Here is a 22,016-nt window from a genome sequence, read left to right as displayed (position 1 = left end):
GCATAGGAGTATAATTGCGCCGTTGGTCAGTTCCACCTGTCTTTTGCAGTCGTTTTCTTCGACGTTACTACTTGTTTTGATAAGCCACCCTGTTGTTCTAATACGCATGATAATAACATTTAAGGTTAAACAGATTGAAATCACCCAACCTCCAAATACGACGACATAAAAATTGTAGGACAGTAGTGAAGTGCATTTATTCGATTTTTTTTTCTTTCCATATTTTCAGGTCACCATCACAATTCAACTACTTTTTCTGGCACGTTTCTAATTTAAGGGACTAGAGCAACCCCCAACACCCCAAAAAAGTGTCAGGTTAGGGAAATATTAAATACATAAAGAAAATACAGTATTTCCCAACTTTGTTTGTACTCTATATAAATATGTTACCCCAATTAAACAACAGAATCTGAAAAACAATCTATTGTGTTCGAAAAGCAAGTCATATATATCTATATCTAGATATATGGATATATAGACATAAATATAGATAGAGACACACACACACAAAGTAATATTGGTATTTCCTGTGATCCCACCCCAGAAATAACATTTCCTCTTGTATCTTTTTCTTTCAAATTATATTTCCTTAACAAAACAAACAAGCCAGTAGGTCACATCCACAAAGTGCAGGCAGTGACTGACTGAGCCAAGAAAAGCCCTGTCTTGTCGATCAAACATCCACCTGCAGGCAGCTTAGCAAACAAAACACAAGCAGCATTAACTTATTCATGCTAACAGTTCATCCATCCAGCTCCCGTACTTATTTTTCCATTTATGTTTTTTTTTAACCTCCATGTGGCCAGTGTCTGGGGTCCACACAACATAGACTTTCCCATGTTTCTGTTTGTGGAAGAAATTCACATGAGCCATTATCGGGCACAGGTAGGATGTAAAGTCAAGTTTTCAGCAAAGAGGAAAATTACTGGATACACTCAGGAGTGAATGCCCTGAGAGGGACTTCGGTGTTTGTGAGAGATCGCGTCGGTAAAATGTTTTCTCTGTGACTCAAAAGTATGGAAAGTCTGTGCGCTCACATTCGACATTTATGAATGTTTGTTTTTACCTTCTCAAATGTGACCGTCAATTGTCTACTTTAAATGCTGACAACCCACTCAACCGAACCGAAAAAAAATTAGCTGAATTAAAATTATTATTATATATTAAGGTTTGTAACTCTGATAATGTTGTTCGTAACCCTCCCCCCACACCCCCCATGATGAGCTCGGCTTAATCAAGCAGCAGATGTGCAAATCTGTGTGTACATTGTATTGCATTGATATGCCTCAGGCTCCTCACTCCTCTTGATACTGCACCCATGGTGGGGAAAAGCTTCCATTCTTTATATCTCTCCTTTTCATCTCTTCACCCCAGCTCATATGTCCTTCCTAGATTTTCTCTTTTAGGGGGGCCCTGCCTCCTTTTCATAAGGGGGTAGGTTGCGTTTGGGGGGCGGGGTGAGGGGGGCATATGCGGGGCGGAAATGGTGGTGCGTTCGAGCATGGCAGTCAGGTGTAACCATACATCCAAGGTGACCAAGAAGAAATACGTGGGGGCTTAAAGAAACTACGACAGTTTGTGTGTGCCCACCAAAAGACATGAGAAGAAGACAAGTGTGGGCCCAGGGGTCAGTGGGGTCAAGGCGGACAAGCTCAGATGAAGGATAATCTTTGGAGGTCCCTTACAGTAGGGGGTGAGGCCCTGGTGAAGCACAACCTTTCAGACCCTCTTACACATACTGTGTGTCCTTTTATCGCTCTCTTCCTCTTCTATATCTTCCCCATCATCCTCTTTTTCCCCCCTCACATTTTTGTACCCCCCCTCTTCTTTCTTTTTACCCCAACATAGTTGCAGCTGGATTTCAAAGGGAACTTCCACCGTAGTAAAAGAATGACTGTTGAGTCGGTAGATCCCCTCAGTCAGGCAAACTGGGGTTGTTTAATTTCTACCTCTCACTAGTTTTTCTGCCCCATTGGGGGCCTCTGCCATAGCTGTCAGCGCCCCCCCCCTTCCCCTCCCCGTTTCCATCTCTGGCCAAGGTACTATTTGCAAATTGAGCCTGACAAAAATTGTTGGGACCGAGGGTGAATGGGGGCAACTTCTCAGAAGGTGTGTGTCATAGCAGCTGCTGTCTGGAATGATCAGTGTTGGTCAAAATCTTGCTTTTGAAGAGGTATGGTGTAAATAACACAAAAGCAGTATTTGAACGGGCGGAAGGTTTGGGAAACATTTTCGTCGAACAAGCTCTAAAAACGAAAACACACGATGCCACGATCCAAAGAAATTTGAAGGAGAAATAAGAAACAAAGTGATTGAAACCGATCAGCCATTTCCAAGTCTTTGGGAACCACAGTCAGAGCCATTATTTACAAATGAGGAATACTGTACCGGTTACAGTGGTGAATGCCGAACCTTCCCAGGAGTGGTCAGCTCATTAAAATTACTCCCAAGAGTACAAGGACGACAATGACAGCATTCAACAAAAAGAACATCATGCGAACAGTCAAACGCGGTGGCGTCCGTGTGATTATCTGGGATGCTTATTTACGACATTTCAGGACGAGTCATTCACACTATGCCTGACAGTCACCTTTGTGGTAGATTGTAACATTGAGCACACACGTTTTATTTCTATCTTGCAGTATGTGGCATGTGAAAAAAAATAGGAGGGGATATTAGGGGAAATTCCTTCTCACCTGACGCTCCTCTGTTTTTCAGTCCCAGGAGCACAGGCGTTTGGTAGCATATTTGTGTTAGAAAAACTTTCTTCATGTGCTGGACAGATGTTTTGCCTGTCTGTTTCGTACCACTGAGGAGAGTCAGAGAATGAACCAGAAGGGGAGATATTTAAAGGGAGGGGTGGATGGATGGCAGGAAAAAAAAAAGTAAGAGAAGCGGGCAGTTGGGGAGGTGAAGGAAGAAAGGGGGGGGGGGGGGGTTCTCAGACGCCATAGAAACTTTGAGTGTGTGCACGCCCGTGAGAGAAAAAGAGAGAGACAGAGATTGTGGAGAGAGTGCTAACAAAGGAGTGATCAAGCACGATTCTGTCTCAGCAGGACTACACGCACGCGCCGCCTGCTACACAAATTAACTTCAATCCAATTACAACGCACGTAGTTTAAATGAACGAAAGCACAATGACAAATCCCCAACTTCAGATCCAATAGAACATGGTTCATACATTTCAACACATATTCTACTCTATGAATGAAATTTGAACTTTTTTTTTTGTGAATTCATCTAGAGAAAATTTGGCAATGTTAGAAAAATAAGAGCATTTACCAACATCTGAACAAAACGGTACTTTACAAGTTGAACTATGCCACGAAGGAAGGCATGCGTGAATATATCGCGGAATTAAATAAACTTTAAATTGTGAAGCGCCGAAAATTCAGACAAATGTCAAATCTTGTTAGTAAGGCTCTATGACTTGTCTAAAGGAACAATGCATTACATTGAAATGAGTCATAAACAAACACGCCAAGACGGCAGAATCAGTGAGGGTGCCATAAAATGTAATTCAACTACATAAAGCTTAAGTACAAGTGACCTATAAAATAAATACATTTATGGCTGCTGGTGTGTGATTTATTGGGGACATGGATAATAAATATTTTATTGCTAGTTCCTTCTTCCCTCGGGCATGGGGGGGGGGGGGATAGCGCGGGACTGGGGTGGAGAAAGTGGAGGATTTCCCTCGTAAAACAAAATTATGAGGCAAAGGGAGGACGGCCTCCTCTGCTACACTTTCTCCACTCGTGATGTAAGGAGAGCGAGAGAGAGAGAGAGAGAGAGAGAGACCCTAAATTGACCGTGGAGGGAAGCAGCCCTCTGTCAAGTGCTTTCAGACGTCCACCACAACCAAGGGAAGACACATGGATGGGGCTTTATTGGACTAATACTTGTGTCACCTCCCATTAATGATCGTTGAGATCTGCGCGGACACTTGGTCTCCTCTTGCATTTGGAAAAAGAACAACCCAAAACAGTTTGATGACTCCGATTCACTTTGCAGCCACCGTTTGGACCTTGGACACACTACATCACAATGGCCAGGTAAAAGGTGCAACTTTGTACCTGAATTAAAACAGTCCATTTGGAAACCACAGAATGGCATCGTCATTCAGTTGGGTTTGGATTATTGCTCGCGGTCGACTGACACCTAAAACGAAGTAAGGAATCCGTTTGAAAACGAAAAAACGAACGTCTAGGATTAAGAGACGCGTTTCGCCGGGAAAGTGGCGATGAATGGAAAAGGGGGTAAAGTGATGCGCTGGGACGGAGATCGTGACGAGAAGTCATACTAATGAGACTGTTGTGTACATTTGTAAGTGACCAAATAACTCAGACTCCGGAAAGACATCGGCTGCAGTCAATGATAATTCGTTTTCCCAACAAATGAAATCTTGAATTTTCGTCGCTGTCCCCTTTTGACTTGGTGCAAGTGAAGTACTGATCCTTGATGACGTACTAAGTTCCAACAAGATGTTGTCGGTCACTCTCCTCGCGCTCGTCTTCGTCCTGACTCCCGACGCCGGGCTGTTGAGCTCCAATCCACTGAGCCAGTACAAACGCGCCTTGGCCCGGCGCGCAGACAACGAGCTCTCCCGCCTCGCCGGTGAGCCTTGCGCTGTCTCCGGATCCGGGAGACCCCTGCAGCGGCAACAGCAGCAGCAGCAGCAGACGCGAGCCTCCTCCCCGACTCAACACCGCCATTCAGTGGCCAGCCCGAGGACGAACCGGCGAGAGCTCCCTGCTGCCACGAGCGCTCCTGTTGGTTGCGAAGGAGGGTGCAGAGTTGTCGCCCCGGTCGATCGAGGAACTCCGGGTGCTTCACCACTTGCGGGAAAGGAGCGAACGTCACATACGTCGCAGGCAGATGCTCACGAGGATGGAGGCACACGACCTTGGACTGACGGGCAGAGTCGACCATCGCGCGCCTCCAGGTTCGAACGCGGCGCCCCAAACGAGGGAAACTCGAGCTCCCCCGGAAGCTCCGATTCTACCGGGCTCGGAATTCCTAAAAAAATGCAACAAGATGAGGGCGAAAGAGCTTCCACTAGTAGCCCGGGGGACGGCAACGGGGATCCTACCGCACGCAGGTCTGTCGGCGGCGCGTCTCAGTGGGGGAAACCCGTGCCAAAGGTGCCCCCATCTTGGATGACCAGCCTGTACTTCAGCGGGCGCCAGGAGCAGCTGAGACTGAAGCCGTCTGCTGGGGTAGAGCTGCCCAGGGACAAATTCAGCTTGGAGCTATGGGTGAATCCGGAAGGTGGGCAGAGCAGCCCTGCAGTCATTGCAGGTGGGTCACATTCGCTCATTTTTGCTCTTAGACTTTCTCTCGTCACACACGGAAATGATTTGAATGCGTTACATTCCATCAACACGGATCGTGCGCCCCAGTCAACTACTGTCATTGTTTCTCCGCACTCCTTTTGCACATTTGTGTGTTCAGTCAGTTCACCTTTTGCGCGTTACGTCACAGCCTTTGTGGCAACGCCCCTTCCGCTATGACGGACGACAAAATAACCGTCGAAATGCCCGTGAAGCGTGCGGTCCCGTATCTGTCCCTAGAAGCCATTATCTTCGAAAATGGTCCTAGCTTGCTGTGCAGTCGGATGTCCGAATAGACAAGGGTGTCAACCGAACTCCGTCACGGTGCACTCACGTCGTCACGTGACGTTGCTGCAACGGATCAATTTGCCATTGGCAACCTGGTCGTTCCGACTGCCAAACAATAGAAAAAGAGCTCGTAGTAGTAGAAGTACAGTAATTGAAGAAGATTGTTCGCTTGACAAGCTGTTCTCTTTTTTTCGTTGTGCCCAATGACTTGGGCGACACCATACACATAACACAATTTGTCGCACCTTTGTTTGTATGCAGCAACATTGCTAAAATTGCAACCAGCACACCCCACACAGAAGCATCTCAGGCAGTTTTTTTCTCTCGAGTCATCTCACAAATGGGCCTTTGCCGACTTGAGTGGAAAAGTGTGGGGGGGAAGGTGTCCAAATTCAGCCTGATTATCAGCGTGTGTACCCTGTTTTATTTTACTTCCAGCACATTTTCAAAACCTACGATAAACAAATAGTTTGAGCTCCAACCAAAAATAACGTTCCTGTGGTAACCAATGACACATCAACCACAGACATCCAGTGAAAATATGCAAGGGAAACATGGCACACCATGTGGTTTGCTGAAAGGCTGTGAGCAGATAAAAAAAAAAGGTTTTGGAGAGGCAACAACCTGTTGCAGTCACGGCAGGTGGCTTCAGGATGATCATGTGTGTGTGTTCATAAGCGTATAAATATTTGTGTTTTCAAAGTTAGAGCCCTTTTTTCACTTGCAAGTGAGCAATAGGCCAGACACTGAATGTGATTTACTGAACTTCAAACTCCTGGAAACAACAGATTGCGCAACACGATGACCTCATGTCTTCCCAATCTGTTACGGTTACTGCATAACAATCAGTTGTAGCCAAATTGTTGTGTGAACTCCAATTCATCAACAAGAATCTCTTTGAATTTAAGATTGACGATCTTCTGAAACATTTTTTCTCTTGACTTTTATCATCCACATCACATCATTTCATGTCCAAAATATTTTTTTAATGATTATTTAACAATTCAGTGGGTTTACTGGTATGTTTCATGTTATTGTCCAACTTCCCACTGGTGGAGCCAGGATTTTTCATTTGGAGGACGAGAGGGGGGGGGGGGGGGGGGGTCTATTTCAGGAGGTTCAAAGAATATGCCAAATAATTTATTTCATGAAAAAAAAACCAAATCAGAGTCTCTAAACATTGAAATACATTTAAGTATAGATTAAGTACAAAGACGTTGTGTGCACACAATTTGCTTTTTGGTCACAAGGTAGAAAACGAACAAAACCACTGGAGGGTGCTATACAGCAACACAACGGAAGCCTATTGACGTCTGTCCAAAATAATATGAACGTAATAATGATTCTAAACAGTGTCTCACGAAGAAACCAACCTGAAATTTGTTTTAGAACGTCAAAAACGTGTGAAATGAATCCTCTGAATTGGAGCCGGGAGACTATTCTTCTTCTTATATTGTGAGGGGCGGATTATAACATTTTATGCTACATAGCGTCAACTAGTGTCCAGGAAGGGCATAACAGGTATTTGGCGTCACATATTGAAAAGCTCGCCATTTTTTTCCATTTAGGGCCAGATAGGTTTGGATTTTATTCCCTTCAAAAAAAAAATCATAATTTGGAAACCGCATTTTCGATTTACTTGGGTTGTCTATTCAAGATTAAAATTGTCTTGATAATACACAACATTTAAGAATAATACGTATGCAAATAAATACATCCATAAATAAATAAGTGGCCTTATAGAATTGTACAATTTTTAGTAGCTTTAGGATTATTTTTTTCAACCCTGCAGCATTCCAGTGGGTGCAAACAACCATTTGATGATGGTCCTGATAAGAATTCAGGCGTCCATTCCCAAATCAGCGCACTACAGAAATATTTTGGTTCATATCAACATGTAATGTACAAACATGAATGCTTCATTTGGCAATTTCTATGGTTTGGAATTTTCATCAGGTAGTGGAAATGGCAATGTATGGCCTTCCAGCCACCGTGGTCGGATTTAATTCAAGCCATTTAACAAAATCCTCTTCTTAAAGCTATTTTTTCCCAAATGTTACCTTGTTTACACACACACACACACACACACACACACACACACACACACACACACACACACACACACACACACACACACACACACACACACAGAGTTGTGGTTAGAGAGAAGGGGTTCCCTGACCTTTGGTTGTCCTGTCCCACAGTTTAACATCTGCGCTACAGATGTCGTCGCGAGGCTGACTGTCTGTCTGTGCAAGAGCAAATGGAAACATGCAGGCCATACTTTGGCACTCTGAAAAGCTCTCGTTACTTCTCTGTTTTGTCCCCGTGGTTCTGTCTATTCTCTCTGGCGAGGGTCCATCACCAGACGCGTTGCTCATTCTGCAGCGGGCCTCAGGAAATGCCTTTTTATTTTAATTTTTATAATGTTTGTCCCCCCCCCACTGATCACGCCATATATGTTTCTGCTATTTTACACACAGCAAACAACGATTTCACGTTTTTGCCTCTGCGTTGTAGGTGTATACGACAACTGTTCCCGTTCACAGAGCGAGAAGGGCTGGTCAGTAGGCATTCGCAGTCTGGATCCCGCAGGTACCAAGGACGCACGTTTCTACTTCACGCTTCGCACAGACCGAGCCTTGAAAGCTACCACTGTCGTTACCCACCAGCAGTACTCGGCCAACACCTGGGCTCACCTGATTGCCACTTACAATAGCCACAACATGACCCTGTACGTTGATGGAGCCAAGGTGTGTGGGTTTGGCATGGCAAATGATTGCAACAGCTTCACTTCGGTCTTTGATATCACTTTTAAGTCAGAAACAAAAAAAGTAAAATCATTTTTTGTTTAACTGTTACCCTCATCTAACTTTTCTGACAATATTTTCCCAAAGTGACAGTCCTTAAAATGCTAAGCCTGGTTGGAATTGTGTACAATGCACCAAAAAGTTGGAAAATTTGTTCGGGTTGTTCCCACTTGGATTAAAATCAACACAAACGCAAAGAAAATAAAAATGACTGCAGTTCGGAACCATTCCTCCTAAAATTCCCGGTCAAGTACCATCGTGGGAGGTTCCACTTCAAATATTTCGTTCAGAGAATACAAGAGTTCACTGTGAGATCAAGTCTTTCATCTAATTTGGTGTAGCGAGTAACGCCGCTCGACCGCGATCCGCATTTTTGTCAAATTCCAAATGATTTTGGGAGAGCAATGCCAACTGAAATTGTTTCCGTCTTGTCGTCCTGGCTACAATGATTGATTTCCCTCTCAGGTGGGAGAAAGCAGTTTCCAGTCAGGCAATCTCTACAGTCCCTTCATGAAGACCTGCAGAACCTTCATCCTGGGCAGTAACCAATCAGAACAGGGCCAGGGCTTCCGAGGCCAAGTCGCGGGTGTGCACTTGTGGGACTACGCCCTCTCCCATGAGGACCTGCAGATGCGACCCCTCCTCAAGACGGAGCCTCTTCTGGCCATGTGGGCTGACTTTACAAATGTAGCTATCTCGGATCCCGCCTCTCCAAGCTACTCATCCGCGGCTGTCAAACTCAAGGCCCGGGGCCCGGATCCGGCCCGCGAAAGCAAATCCGCCCTCTCGACTTACATGATCCTTGCTAAAATCTGGACCGAAATGTCAAATCGTCACGTGGAATAAATAACGCGGAGATTTTGCCATCGTTTTCTTCCCCTGTTTACATCCATTTAAACAATAGTTGAACAAATAACAAACCAAGCGCCGATTTTAAGACACGTCACCGGGAAGCAGTGACAGCTCCATCGAAGGCTGAAGTGACAGCAGAAACGAGGTCAGAGGTTTTCTCTTCAACCAAAAAAGACCATTGTCTGGCGGCGGGGAAGAAAAGAGTTGACTTAAGCAATTTCAAAACTAGTAATTTGTTGCGGACAAGTAGTGCGATGAGACGAATAAACGTGGATTCGGTTTCACTGTCGTAAGGGCCCTCCGAGGGAAGACGTCACTCCAAAGTGGCCCGCCGCAAAAATGAGTTTGACACCTCTGAACTAATCGGTCGGCTCGACACGTACACGGAAGGCTTCAACGTACAAGAGGATTTAAAAAAAAATAAAAAAAATAGCAGCCGCACAAAAACCTATCGAGGGCATTTCACCCGATCGCTGGCCTGAAAAAGCAGCATTGCTTACCCAAGTCGGCATGTTGTTGAAAACCAGCGCCGTCCGTGTACGCGTCGACGTCACCTGCGTCATACGCCACTTAAGTGGTCTGCTGCAGCCGATTGCCGTTTCAATGCCGTTTCCTTCCTGCTTGAAGGTGGATCAGATGTGGACTCCGTTCAAAGATGGATTCCATCCAGCTGTCATCGCCACTCCTCTCCCCGCTTTGCAGCTGGTCTCCCCCTTCTTGCCGCCACCCTGCGGGCTCACACCTTGTGACAACACCGACATCATTTCCGGCTACAACAATTACTGGCCTCTCCGTACACCCAAACAAGTCCGCTACAGGATTATTAACCTTTCCAACGACGACGGCGGGAACGCCACGGTGTCACAAGCCCAGATTCGCCTGCAACATCAGGCTCTGATTGATGCCTTTCGCCCTTACAACATCACCCTCGAGCTGACGGTGGACGCGGTCAGAAACACGAGCCTGCGGCAGCGTTTCGTTCTCAGCAACTGTCGCATCGGGAAAATTGGGAACCGCCATTGCGATCCGGAGTGCGACCACCCGAGGACAGGCCACGACGGAGGGGACTGCCTCAGACTCGGACCTTGCTACAACTGGAAGAGACAGAACGGAGTTTGTAACACGGAATGTAACAGCGTACACTACGATTACGATGACGGCGACTGCTGTGACCCGCAAGTGACGGATGTTCTCAAGACCTGTTTCGATCCGGAGTCACCTGACAGGTGAGTCAACCGATGCCGCTTCTTCAGGTGCTTCTTCCTAGGGAAGCTCGCTATGTTGCTGCTTTGATTTTGTTCAATAAATTTTTCCGTCTCATTTTTTCTTCCGCGGGCATAGTCAGACATCACGGCAACAGGAAGCGAGACCGCACAAACAACCCGTATATCTGCGAAACGTTGATTTCCACATTAAGCGGCACAGCCTCCCATGCGCTTCCAGTCAGAAAAGGCGCGCGGCGGCTGCTCACTTTTCGGGCTGTGCCGATCTGTTCGTCGACCCGCTTCGACAATTGTCTGCTCCAGAATTGAAAAGAAAATTTCGATTAGTTTTAGATTTCCAAAACACTTGATCTTCAGATGTTTTAAGCCACAAGACTTTTAGGTGTCTTGTGAAATCCATGCTTCTACGGGTCACAAAAAGAAAAAAAAAAGATGAATGATTGTCACATTCATCAGGATTAGAGAAACGAAACAACATATCCACAGTCAAATCCAAGCACTCATTGGAGGCTTTTTCATGCGATAACATGGCTGAAGTTGCTTATTGTCTCCCAATGCCAAGATGACATTTAGAAGGGACTCCGATATCATGACGCTTAGGACTGTAAATCCTCAAGTAGTTTGGAAAAACAATGTGGCACATGCCCGTATTGACGTGGCCCCAACTAGAACAGCTGGAGACCCGCTGGTGTAGGCAGACATAAATTTGGAGGATTAGTTTTTATGACCAAACGTTTCCCTCTGGAGGACTGAGGATCAGTAAACCCATAGAGGTGGAATAAAATTATACAGCTACTACTCGTGTTGCATAACGGGTTCTCATCACATAGATCCAACTCTTGAAAAAAAAAAAAAGTTCCATGATTTACAGTGATGGAAAGAATATTTACAAATGAAAAACATTCTCAGGGCATCACTGCGATACTGGATTAGAGTGCTGATCTGTTAGTCATACTCTGTATTCCACTGTTAAAAAAATATATATAAATAAATAAAAAAGAGCCGTGACTACCGAGTCAATATTCCTTCCGTTTCCCCAAAAACATCAACGGTTCAAAAGGCCAGGGACCCCTAAAAATCAATCATTAAAATGTGGCCCGCTTATCTGTCAGAAATGAATGACTGAAAAAAGATGCTCTTCACTTGTCGGACTTAGTGTCAGCGCAGGTAGAGTTCTTTCAGGGGGTGCGGGGGGCCACTGTGTGCACGAACTACTAATTTGTGCTACACAAATGACTATTTCGTGCACACCAATCACTACATGAAGTAGCACCGATCCCTTCTTGGACAAGAGGGTAACCAAATGGAGCGCACCTTCACAGACTTGCATCTCACTGACCTAATCAGTGCCTTCAAAAAAAATAAAAATAAAAGATTGCATCTGATGGTTTTATTTTATACCAACATGAAGTGAAGATATTGTGACCAAAATTTTTCATTTGGGAACAATAAAATGGATGCCGGCGTCCAAGCCGGACCTCCGCCGGTGAAGGAAGCTGGCTCTCGACAGTCTGATTGAAAATCATGATTCCTCGCGATGCCGAGCTTTTCATCATGTCCTCGTCACTCACCCCGAGCCTAAATTAGTATTCGATCACGCTGTCCCTGTCCATTAAGTAGCTTCCCTTCGACCTTTCAACTTTGAAAGAAGTTTGATTTTCTTATTCGAGTGACCCGCAAGGACTCACGGCTACTTTGTGCGCACTTTCTAGCTATTTTGTGCACACGCTGTAGTAGTCCATGGGCACAAGGCGGTAGTTCGTGCCTACAGTCGTTCCTCGTGCGTACGTTACAGCCCGGAAAAGGTGCACAGGTGCTTCTTCTCCAGCAGCTCAAGCGAGGATCTTATCTTCTGAATATTCACAATCAGTACAAAATATATTCTCACACAAATATTCCAACAATAATACACATGGGCTAGACTTACAGGAAAAACGTGTAAAATAATCAACTAAAGTTTAAATATCCTCTCTTGAAATACACTTCCAATACACAAAAGCACAATTTACGATCACTTTCTGTTCAGGGAGCCTCTCGGAATGCTCGTTTGATACACATTTAGTATTTGTCAGCGAAATTCTTATTTGCCGATTCGAATCAAGAAGTGAGGCTTCCTTTCACCTTTTCCACAGGGCCTACATGAGTGTGAAAGAGCTTAAAGAGGAGCTTCACCTCAGCGGCACCGATACCCTGAATGTTTTCTTTGCCAGCAACTCTGCACGAGAGGAGCTGGCAGGAGCAGCAACTTGGCCATGGGCAAAGGAAGCGCTCACCCATCAAGGTAATAACTAATTTGGCCACACTAAGCGAGAGACGGTGACACCGAGGACACCCGGGGGATCGGGCCTGGCAAACGCAACAAGACAATGCACACCACACGGCCCCCAGCTACTGACTACAAACGCAACGCAGATATATATCAAGCTTGTTACAGTCAATAGCGATGTCGAGCTTTTTGTCTATCTCGCAGTGGATCGCGTTGAACGCACTCTTCCTTGGCCCACGCCGCACACCTTCACAAAGTAATAGCTAACTCCGATGAAGCTGGTCAATGCACAAAACGTTGGGATAATAGTGAAAACCACCGGTGGCTGTGATCATCACTCTTCTCCGGTCTATTTCAGATTTCATGGATGGATGAATAATCGAAAGCCTTTTGATTTGCAGAAAAGAATTTGAAAGATATTGTCTTTTGAATGGGGAGAGTGAAACGCGGTTCTCACTCTCTCGTTCATCCTTTCGCTGTCTGCAGTTGGCATCTTCCGCTATGGCGTCAGCTTTGTTATTCTCCAAATGAGATGGAGAGAACAAGGTGGTAAAGATTTCCTGGCATCTTGCCACTTTCCTCTCCCAATCATGAGACCACTTTCCAGTGGAAAAGGCAAAGCAACCCAACAACAAAACACAGAAACGGCAGTGTGGGCGCCGTACGGTTGCCACCCATTTTCACTGTACAGCTGTTTTTCATTTATTTATTACCTCTCCTCTTATTTTGTGCCACCGCAACAAACATCTTGTAGAATGTACGCCATGGAATACTCAAGTATGGTTTTTGCTTTAGGAAAGGGAAAACAAAAATCCTTGGAAATGGCGTCATCTGATAGAATTGTAGAATTTGACACGGATCGATAACGCTCTCAGATTTGGTGGTGTTGATTTACATCCTCCAAACATATACGCACCAAACTGGTTCATTGGCTTCCGAAAGCCGTTCGAGCCTTCGTGTTTATGTGTGAGCCGGGTCCTGAATCGTCAGCTGAACAGCAAAAATACGATCTGGGCCATTAACACCTACGGCCTGCCCGTAATCAGATACCCCGCTAGCATAACACCATGGCCGCCGAGAGAGGCGCCATCCACTGATAAAGACATAAATGCACGAAGGGTTCCAGCTGTCCAAAACGCGGAAAGAGGAGCGCCATGGACTCGTGAGAGTCATGGGTGCTGGCCGGGAGAAAACAACAGGAGCTTAGACCAGCTAACTAGCAATGGTGAAGCTTAGAGAAGTTAGAAAAGGGATCAGACCCATGCCACAAACCATCGCTCGTTGCTAGCGCAACCATTAGCGCTGTCCTAAAAGAAGAACCACCAGACGTCCAGTGGGTGGACCGAAGGAAACAACAGCAGTTGAACGAGACCCTGAGAGAAAGAGCTAAAAATAACTGCTAGTGACGGTAACAATAGCCCCCAGAGCGCAGTAGGAGCAGCACGCGATTGCTCACGCGCGCAGCTCAGAGGGAACCACGCTCATAATACCGCCATGCTTCAAGCTTACAAATAACATCTAACTGTGTTTCTCAGGTGGAATGGTGCTGAACCCATCCTACTTCGGCACGAGCGGACACCACAACACCATGATCCATGAATTGGGCCACATATTTGGACTGTACCACGTCTTCAAGGGAGTGAGCGAACGAGACTCCTGTGATGACCCATGTCAGGTAAAACTGCGACGTGAGACTTCATTGACAGGACATCAACGGTTCTGTATTTTCTTTTGAGAGGAACCATTTCTTGTTGAGCAAATTGTGATTTGACGTGGGAAATACTAAGGCCCAACCGGTGATGGGTGTACCCCGCCTACTGCCCGAAGGCAACTGGGATAGGCTCCAGCGTGCCCGCCACCTTCCTGAGGCTAAGCGGCTCAGATCATGGATGGATGGATGGATGGATGGATGGATGCTTTCTATCAGGCCCAGCGCGGGCTCTGGCAGGGCCACCACAACTTGGCTCGTTGTTGGACCCTGCAATATAGTTACACTTGACCCCCGCTATTCGCAGGGAATAGGGACTAGGTCAGCGCACAAATAGCCAGAATGCAGTGGGGCGGAATTCGTCCGATTACTCAGTAATTTCTGCTCAAAATTTGCATCGGCTTCAAAAAAATCCATTTGGGAAATTACTGCCGCCTCCCCGCCCCTCATCAAGAATCATAAGACGGAAGAAATTGGCTTGTCATCTGCTGCCTGTGTAATGTTGACATACGCATCTGGGCAGAGCTTTTCTCTTACTTTAGTTTGATTTTGTCCCGTGCGTATGTAGGAAATCACGCCATCCATGGAAACCGGAGATCTCTGCGCTGACACTGCGCCGACACCCAAATCCAAAGCCTGCCACGATCCCGGAGCTGTTAACGATACATGTGGCGTCAGCATGTACCAGGACACCCCTTATAGCAATTACATGAGTTACACAGGTGAGTCAAGTTGTTAAGAGGGAGAAACAACAACAAATAGTTTGATCCATCTCACCTCCTGCCTCTGAATGTTTAGCACAGCAACTATCGAGGGCTGCAATTTGAACATCATCCGCAATGATCCCTTCATAATGTTTCCTTCGTTTATTTATTTCCCCCTTTTCATAGATGACAACTGCACCGATCATTTTACGCCCAACCAAGTAGCCAGGATGCATTGTTACCTTGACTTGGTCTATCAAAACTGGTTGGAACGCCTCCCTGTTACCGTCCCTCTGCCAGCAATGGTGACTGACCAGAGTCCGGATTCGGTCTCTATTTATTGGCTTGCACCATTAACAGGGCCACTCTATGCAAGGTACTGAATTACATTCTGTTTGATTTTTGTTTACAATGGGTTTTTTGTAGTTGTTGTTAGGTTTGGAAATCAATAAAGCCTGCTACCTTTAAAAACAAGTTAAAACGGACCCCCCCGCCAACAACAGCAAGCCAGTTAGCAACAGCTAGCAGCTCCCCCACTGACAAGATTGACATCCCACTTCCCCCGTTTACACCCCGTGCTCCTTTTTGTAACTCGAGGTTTGCATTGATGAGTTCTGATGAGATTCCCCCGCCCCCATCAATCCTCGACATGACATCATGCATGCCAAATAAACATTTTGCCCAAATTCCACATCTTTGTTTGAAATCTAATGTCCCACTTCATGCATTGAAATAGCCAGCATTGCTGTTGGGTCAAAATGGCCGCATGATTGAGACAAGCAAAAATAGCCACGGTATCTTTTTCTCTTCTCCTTAGCTCCTCCTCCCACGTGGCTGCTGTCAACTGCAGGGAATGTGAGAAAGACGGCGTTCTCCACCAATACGCCTATGAGGCGGCCTCACCTCGCAAATGTGACACGTCTGGCTACTGGGCACCCGATGAGGCTATTGGTCAGTCACATGTCTCACTAAAACATTTGAATTCAGATCTTTGCCCTCAACTATATACGTGTGCCAACACAGTTCCAACACTTCCGGTTCTACTTGGGGTCAAAATACCATTCCATACCCTTTTCTACCGCTTATCCGGGATCGGGTCGCGGAGGCAATAGCTTTAGCAGGGAAGCCCACACTTCCTTCTTCCCAGCCACATCTTCCAACTCTTCCGGTGGGGAGCGGGGGGGGGGGGGGGTTGTCTAAATAACGGAGAACCTACCCAAAGAGCCGAAAACACACAGACTAGATTTGACCCCCTGAATAGACAGAGCCAGACCTGCAGGCTGTACGTCGAAATGGAATCATCAACAGCAAACTGTGACACTGCGTGTGAGACGATACCGCATGTTACTCAAGAAAGATGAACGGTCCTATTTTGTGTTGTATCTTTTGAACTGCAGGCCCGCCCGATGTGGAGCAGCCGTGTGAGCCGAGTCTCCAAGCGTGGAGTCCTGACCTCAGCCTTTACGATACGAACGTGACATCGCCTTGCCCTGATACAGAGGGCTGTACCCTTACACTGAAATTTCGCTACCCCATTGTCCCAAACACTCTCACCCTGTGGATAACATACGTCTCCACAAGTAAGTCTCGCTTCATCATTTGGAAACAGTATAGCAGCAAAAAAAAAAAAAAAAAAATACTTTGGACACACTAAACATTTGTAAAATTCTAGGTTTTCAAATCTGTGCCACATTTGTAGAAGGATTTTCATCCAAATCCATAAAGGCATAGTTTGATGACTTTTGCAAGTATTTGGAATGTGACAGCATTGACCGCAGGGGTGTCCAAACTACGGCCCCTTGGGGCCATTTGCAGCCCGCCATCCCTTTTTCAGCGGCCCGCGACATGACAATAAAAAAATAAAAAATAAAAATGACATTTAACGTTTACCGTAACACCTATAACAGAAAGCCGATGAACAATACAAACAACATAGAATGGCTTTCTTGACTGACTTTAGCGCGTTTCAACACATTTTAAAGCGGCCCTTTCACATCTCCATTTTTCTTTATGGGGCCCTCCAATGAAAAAGTTTGGACACCCCTGATTTACAGTATATGATTTTGCCATCGCAGATCCCCCACAACGGATAAATTGTAACGTGCATACGTCTGGTGAAATGCCACATTGCACACTTCAATCCCAACCGGACGAATCCAAATCCCTGCGGTGCTCTTAAAAAGTGAAATCGTCAAACCCTGTCATTTTTCCCAATGTTTTTGGGCCTAAAAGTATATCCCCCATGTACGGGGCGTAAGAATCAAAACCAAATGTTAGTCGGGATTTTGTTCCAGTATTCATGTTTCAGTGAAACTAACGAGAGTATTTGCCCACTCACTTCTTAGATAATCCTGCTATCGCTGACATACAGCTGATAACAGACTCAGGTAAAACTATCCACCTTGGACCACAGCACGTCTTCTGTGACACGCTCTTCACCCTGCGCCTCGATACCAACAATGTTGCCATCAGTGCCATAACGCTCTGCACCTTTGATGAGAAGATGGAGATCGATGCGGCAATGTTGTCTTCCGGCCCCGGCAGTCATCTCTGCTCTGGCTGTCAACCGTTTCTGTATCGGGTTCACCGGCGGCCACCCTTCACCGGAAAATTGCCGCCCCCTCAGGCCCAGCAGACGTTCACGGACAGGTGACGCCCAAGTGTCGATTCAAGTATGGCATGAAGGTTTCACAGCCGACTAAAACATGACGGCCAAGATGGAGTTCAGTCGACCTCTGTTGCTCTTTCTTTTACTCGATATTCTATTATTCTATTGATTGTTTGCCTTTTAACTCATTCAGTACCAGCCAATTCTAGACCAAGTCTGAAAAGACGTTTAAAAACGTCTTTGGGAGTGAATGAGTTATGGAAAAAAAAAATACCGGTAACAGTTGCAGCCGTTTTTTTTTTTGGAACTTTGCGCACTCGAGCTTGTGCTATCTGACACGGAAGCCCTTACATGTAATAAAAAGTAGTCGGGGAGCGGATTGCTTTTTGGAAATGTGTTCAATTTGCACAGCTCTTGTGTAGCTGGAGCTGCAACTTCACAAAGCCATCTATCTTTCTTGTCTGCAGAACTGTAAGAAGGGGGGAAAGGTACGAGTACACGATTCAGGTGGAGATTGACGGTCTTCTCAGCAGTTCTTCCCCATCCCTTTTTTACACTCACGGGCAGCCCTACTGCGGAGACGGTGTCATTCAAGGGTAGGCATATGGTGTGACTATGCAATCTACCGTCGAAGGACGAAGCCGATAGCGACTGCACTGTCTTTGTAGGGCAGAAGAATGCGACGATGGTAATCTGTTAGATGGCGATGGCTGCTCGAAGAAATGCCACAAGGAGAAGGGCTTCAACTGCATCGGTGAGTCTCAAGAAGCCTCTCTGACCAAAGTGTTAACGCGCCGTTTAGTCGAGGCCCATTCAGCGCTCCGCCTTGGTTGGGGTCTGTGATACCTTCAGCCGGAGTTTAATTCAAAGCTAAGAAGATGAAGCTCCTCCACTTTTACGCCAGTTTGCAGCAGTGAGCTCGGCTCGGTGGCGGCGGCAGCCTCCGCTCCCGCAACCGCTTCGCCTCCGCTTGCGCACCACCCCGCTCACCCTCGAGAGCGCCAGCTAGCGCTTGGGGGTTACTTTCCCCTCCTCTACCGACCTCTGAGCCGCGCAACTGATATCCAAGAAATTAGCTTTTAAGATTAGATCGGCTTTCGTCTCCGCAGAGATCCTATTAGAGACGGGAGCACTCACTTCCACATAAAACACTGGAGACAGCAGCCACACACACACACAGCGCCTTTTGAATTGACGCGGCTACCATAACTCTGGGTCACGAAAATAAAATGTCGATTTCATGAGATTTGGTTCACGGACGGACAGATTTGGATCAAATGTCCTGCCGGATTTATAAATCTGGATGTTTAATAGAGAATAAATCCTTCTTTCCTATGCTCTTTTTCCAACAGGCCAACCCAGCCAATGTTACGTTTTTGATGGGGACGGCGTGTGCGAAGAGTTTGAACGGGTTTCCAGCATTCAGGACTGTGGTTATTTCACACCCTTGGGTTACACAGACCAGTGGGCATCGACGGCGACGGCTTCTCATCAGGAACCCGATCGCTGTCCCGCACACGCCGCCACCGGTGAACCATCATATAAAAAAGTATGACGCATAAAACATTCGATTTAGGCGATTGTTAACTTCAATTGGGGCCTTTTGTGGGGCATCGATTGCACTCGATAGACGCTGGCTGTTTTTATAATTAATCTGCAAGCAACGTGACAATGGGCATCTTCATCAAAAAAAGGCATGGAAGGAGCATTTCAAACACCGCTAAAATCCTCCACATAATTCAGGGGATCAAACAAAGCAAAACAAAACGGATGACTCAAGCAGCGATTGCCCATACTGCTCTTTTCACAAACGATGGGCGCCTCCGTCTCAAAAGTCAAGCGACCTGTGCTCTGGTTGCATGAATAGCAACACCGGGCCTAGGGCTAATCCGCCTCTTTCCAGTTCGTGAAAGGAGAGTTATAAGGAAAGTTATGATCTGTTGTGATCTTCAAAGTCGGGTCTCCCATCCCGATGTACACGGCACACGGCACCGGCTCTCAAGGTTGAAGCGCTGCTTTTTGTGTCCCATATTCATCTTGTGCTGTCGAAGCCTCAATATTTTCAGTCAAAAAAGGGCAACGGGAATGTCTAAAAGCTGCTGTATATATTTACTCTGTCAAGCTGTGTAGGTACCAGTACATGGATGTGAGTGCAAAACTGCCTAGTGATGCATGGTTCCCTTGCACAGCTCATTCTGACACAAGTAATGACCTCCAACATCCATTTTGGCTGAAGGTAAGCTTGTGGACGGACCCGTTGTAACTCTTCTTCCTTTTCGGTATGTGTGTCGCTGGCTATACATTTCAGTCACTCGCACGTCAAACGAATCATTTGCCGGGTGGTTTGGACTGTTTTGTATTGTTGTTTCAAAGTGTTGGTGATCCTATCGGGATATTATCTTTACTTTTTTGCATTGCAAAAGTCCGACCTTGGGCTGAACCTGTCATATTGACGACTGAAAACATGACTCCCTAAAATAATGATTTTCTTTCTTTCTTTCTTTCAATGGCCTCCCCAATGCCTCCCAGATTAATGGGCAGCGAGACTCATCTATCATGCGGGGATCATTTTAGGCTTGAATGATTACGTGAATGACTGATCTTTCCCTGCCCTCTTTATCAGCTCTGCCATTTGTTTCGAAGGCGGCCTTCACCCATTTGAACTATCGGAAAAGTTGTCGTCGTAGCACCAGTGTATGTCGTTTCCCCTTGAAGCCGCTCATGCCGCCATCAATGGCAGGCACAAGCCTCTTTGCCTCTCTCGGAAGGCAATGTTGATTATTGTAGAAGGTTCTAATTATAATTAGAGATTGAAGTAAATACGTGTACTGCCGTCATCATTGTTTCAAATTTGTTCAGTATAAATACCGTTTCCATATTTTAAACATGCCGGTACCCACATATACACGCACGAAAAAATTCCTGGGGCGGGTGCAAATCCTACCACACGGTTTTCACCTTCGGCGGGGGGTTTCTGGTCCCCATCAACGGTGGAAAACGAGGGATTACTGGACTAAAAATCCTCCTGTATAGCGATTGAAACGGTCTGAATTTCAAAGTTGGGCAGTCTTTTTATTTCCTCTTTTCAGTGATGATCACTTGTCATAAACGGCGGAGGTGAAAATATCTTTCTGAGACAAATACGTTTGAAATGTTTTTACCAGGTGGGATTTGTCCATTCCGGAGTGGCATCTTCTGTCATTGTGTATCTGGCTTCAGACGGGTCATGGAGCGGGGAACACTGTCAGAGGTCGGCTACGATCCTCCTCTCTGACACTGTGGGAAAGAATCATTCATTAGGTACTTTGGCTTTCAACAATTTGCTTGTACGCATTCAAAAAATAAAAAATAAAAAATATGGATGAAGACATCGCCCTCAGATGAAAAGTGCATATGTCACATACGTGTGTTTATTGTGCATGCAAGTCAATGACGTATTTCCATTCAAGGCACACATAACCTCTCATGCCATCGGAACCCATTGGTGGTGAACGTGACCCATGACCTCTCTCAGCCTTTCTTCCTCACCTCATCCGTTATCCTCCTCTTCTCCTCCTCGTCCGTGGCAATCGGGGGCGTCGCCCTGAGGACGTCCTGCCACTTCAGCACCTTCGCCGTGACCGGGTGCGCATCAGAGGGTGGGCTCTCCCACAACGACCCACGTGCACCGCAACACTTAACAATACAAATATCAAGCTATTTGGCTTCGCATCGTTTTGCAAGCAACTTCCACTACCACAATGGGTTTAATATCAAGGCAAGACGAGTATGGTTTCTAATTTCTCTCTCTCTCTCCCCCCTTTTTTTTGTTTTTTGTCTTGGCGTGCCTCCGCTTCTGTCTTGTGTGCCCGCAATAGGTGTTTAAGGCAGACATGTCAAATGGACAGCTGCAACCCACCCCAAATAGAGCGCGCCTCTGTCAGGTAGGCCCGCTGTAGTAAAACGCAATCTCATCTGCAACGTGCAAGCTGATCAAAGTAGAAATGTGCGCTTGCAGGTGTGTAGGAGGGGGGCAATCTTCTCACTGCACTGTCCAGTGCCACTTGGGTTTCAGCGTCACTGTCCTTCACGGAAGGGGCATTCCTCCGCACCAGGTATTAATGAATAATGACTCATGTTTTACAGCGGAGGTCCCCAACCACCGGTCCGCGGACCCGTAGCGGGCCACGGCCCATCTGGTATATCCGTGAGCATATTTACTCCATCAGGCGTTGGACCAGTGTC

The 22,016-nt window shown here is 46.3% G+C and overlaps 1 protein-coding gene and 1 long non-coding RNA gene across 2 annotated transcripts in view; one reads left to right on the top strand and one right to left on the bottom strand.

Annotated features, from left to right (window-relative positions):
* Window positions 1-178: 178 nt before the first annotated feature.
* On the bottom strand, window positions 179-21,084 carry LOC147194856 (uncharacterized). The gene is made up of 3 exons (XR_015102807.1): window positions 20,954-21,084; window positions 5,093-5,286; window positions 179-5,019 (listed from the first exon to the last, which is right to left on the bottom strand). It is a non-coding gene; the product is annotated as an uncharacterized LOC147194856 (long non-coding RNA).
* Window positions 4,485-22,016, top strand: part of pappa2 (pappalysin 2) — a 28,657-nt gene continuing 11,125 nt past the window's right edge. The window contains exons 1-19 of the mRNA XM_086128896.1: window positions 4,485-5,301; window positions 8,142-8,374; window positions 8,897-9,118; window positions 9,911-10,509; window positions 12,639-12,787; window positions 14,308-14,447; window positions 15,049-15,202; window positions 15,371-15,560; window positions 16,002-16,135; window positions 16,582-16,764; window positions 17,530-17,833; window positions 18,260-18,388; window positions 18,461-18,546; window positions 19,145-19,341; window positions 19,915-20,028; window positions 20,957-21,092; window positions 21,242-21,416; window positions 21,650-21,715; window positions 21,790-21,886. Of these exons, the coding sequence (XP_085985022.1) occupies window positions 4,485-5,301; window positions 8,142-8,374; window positions 8,897-9,118; window positions 9,911-10,509; window positions 12,639-12,787; window positions 14,308-14,447; window positions 15,049-15,202; window positions 15,371-15,560; window positions 16,002-16,135; window positions 16,582-16,764; window positions 17,530-17,833; window positions 18,260-18,388; window positions 18,461-18,546; window positions 19,145-19,341; window positions 19,915-20,028; window positions 20,957-21,092; window positions 21,242-21,416; window positions 21,650-21,715; window positions 21,790-21,886 (4,125 nt within the window). The remainder of the gene's footprint in view (window positions 5,302-8,141; window positions 8,375-8,896; window positions 9,119-9,910; window positions 10,510-12,638; window positions 12,788-14,307; window positions 14,448-15,048; window positions 15,203-15,370; window positions 15,561-16,001; window positions 16,136-16,581; window positions 16,765-17,529; window positions 17,834-18,259; window positions 18,389-18,460; window positions 18,547-19,144; window positions 19,342-19,914; window positions 20,029-20,956; window positions 21,093-21,241; window positions 21,417-21,649; window positions 21,716-21,789; window positions 21,887-22,016) is intronic.

The sequence above is a fragment of the Hippocampus guttulatus genome, chromosome 14 (assembly GCF_054856545.1).
Source record: "Hippocampus guttulatus isolate MCC_2025c chromosome 14, RoL_Hgut_1.0, whole genome shotgun sequence".
NCBI classification, from domain to species: Eukaryota; Metazoa; Chordata; class Actinopteri; order Syngnathiformes; family Syngnathidae; genus Hippocampus; species Hippocampus guttulatus.
The sequence above is the reverse complement of the archived record's forward strand: the minus strand, read 5'-3'. Positions and strand labels throughout refer to the sequence as shown.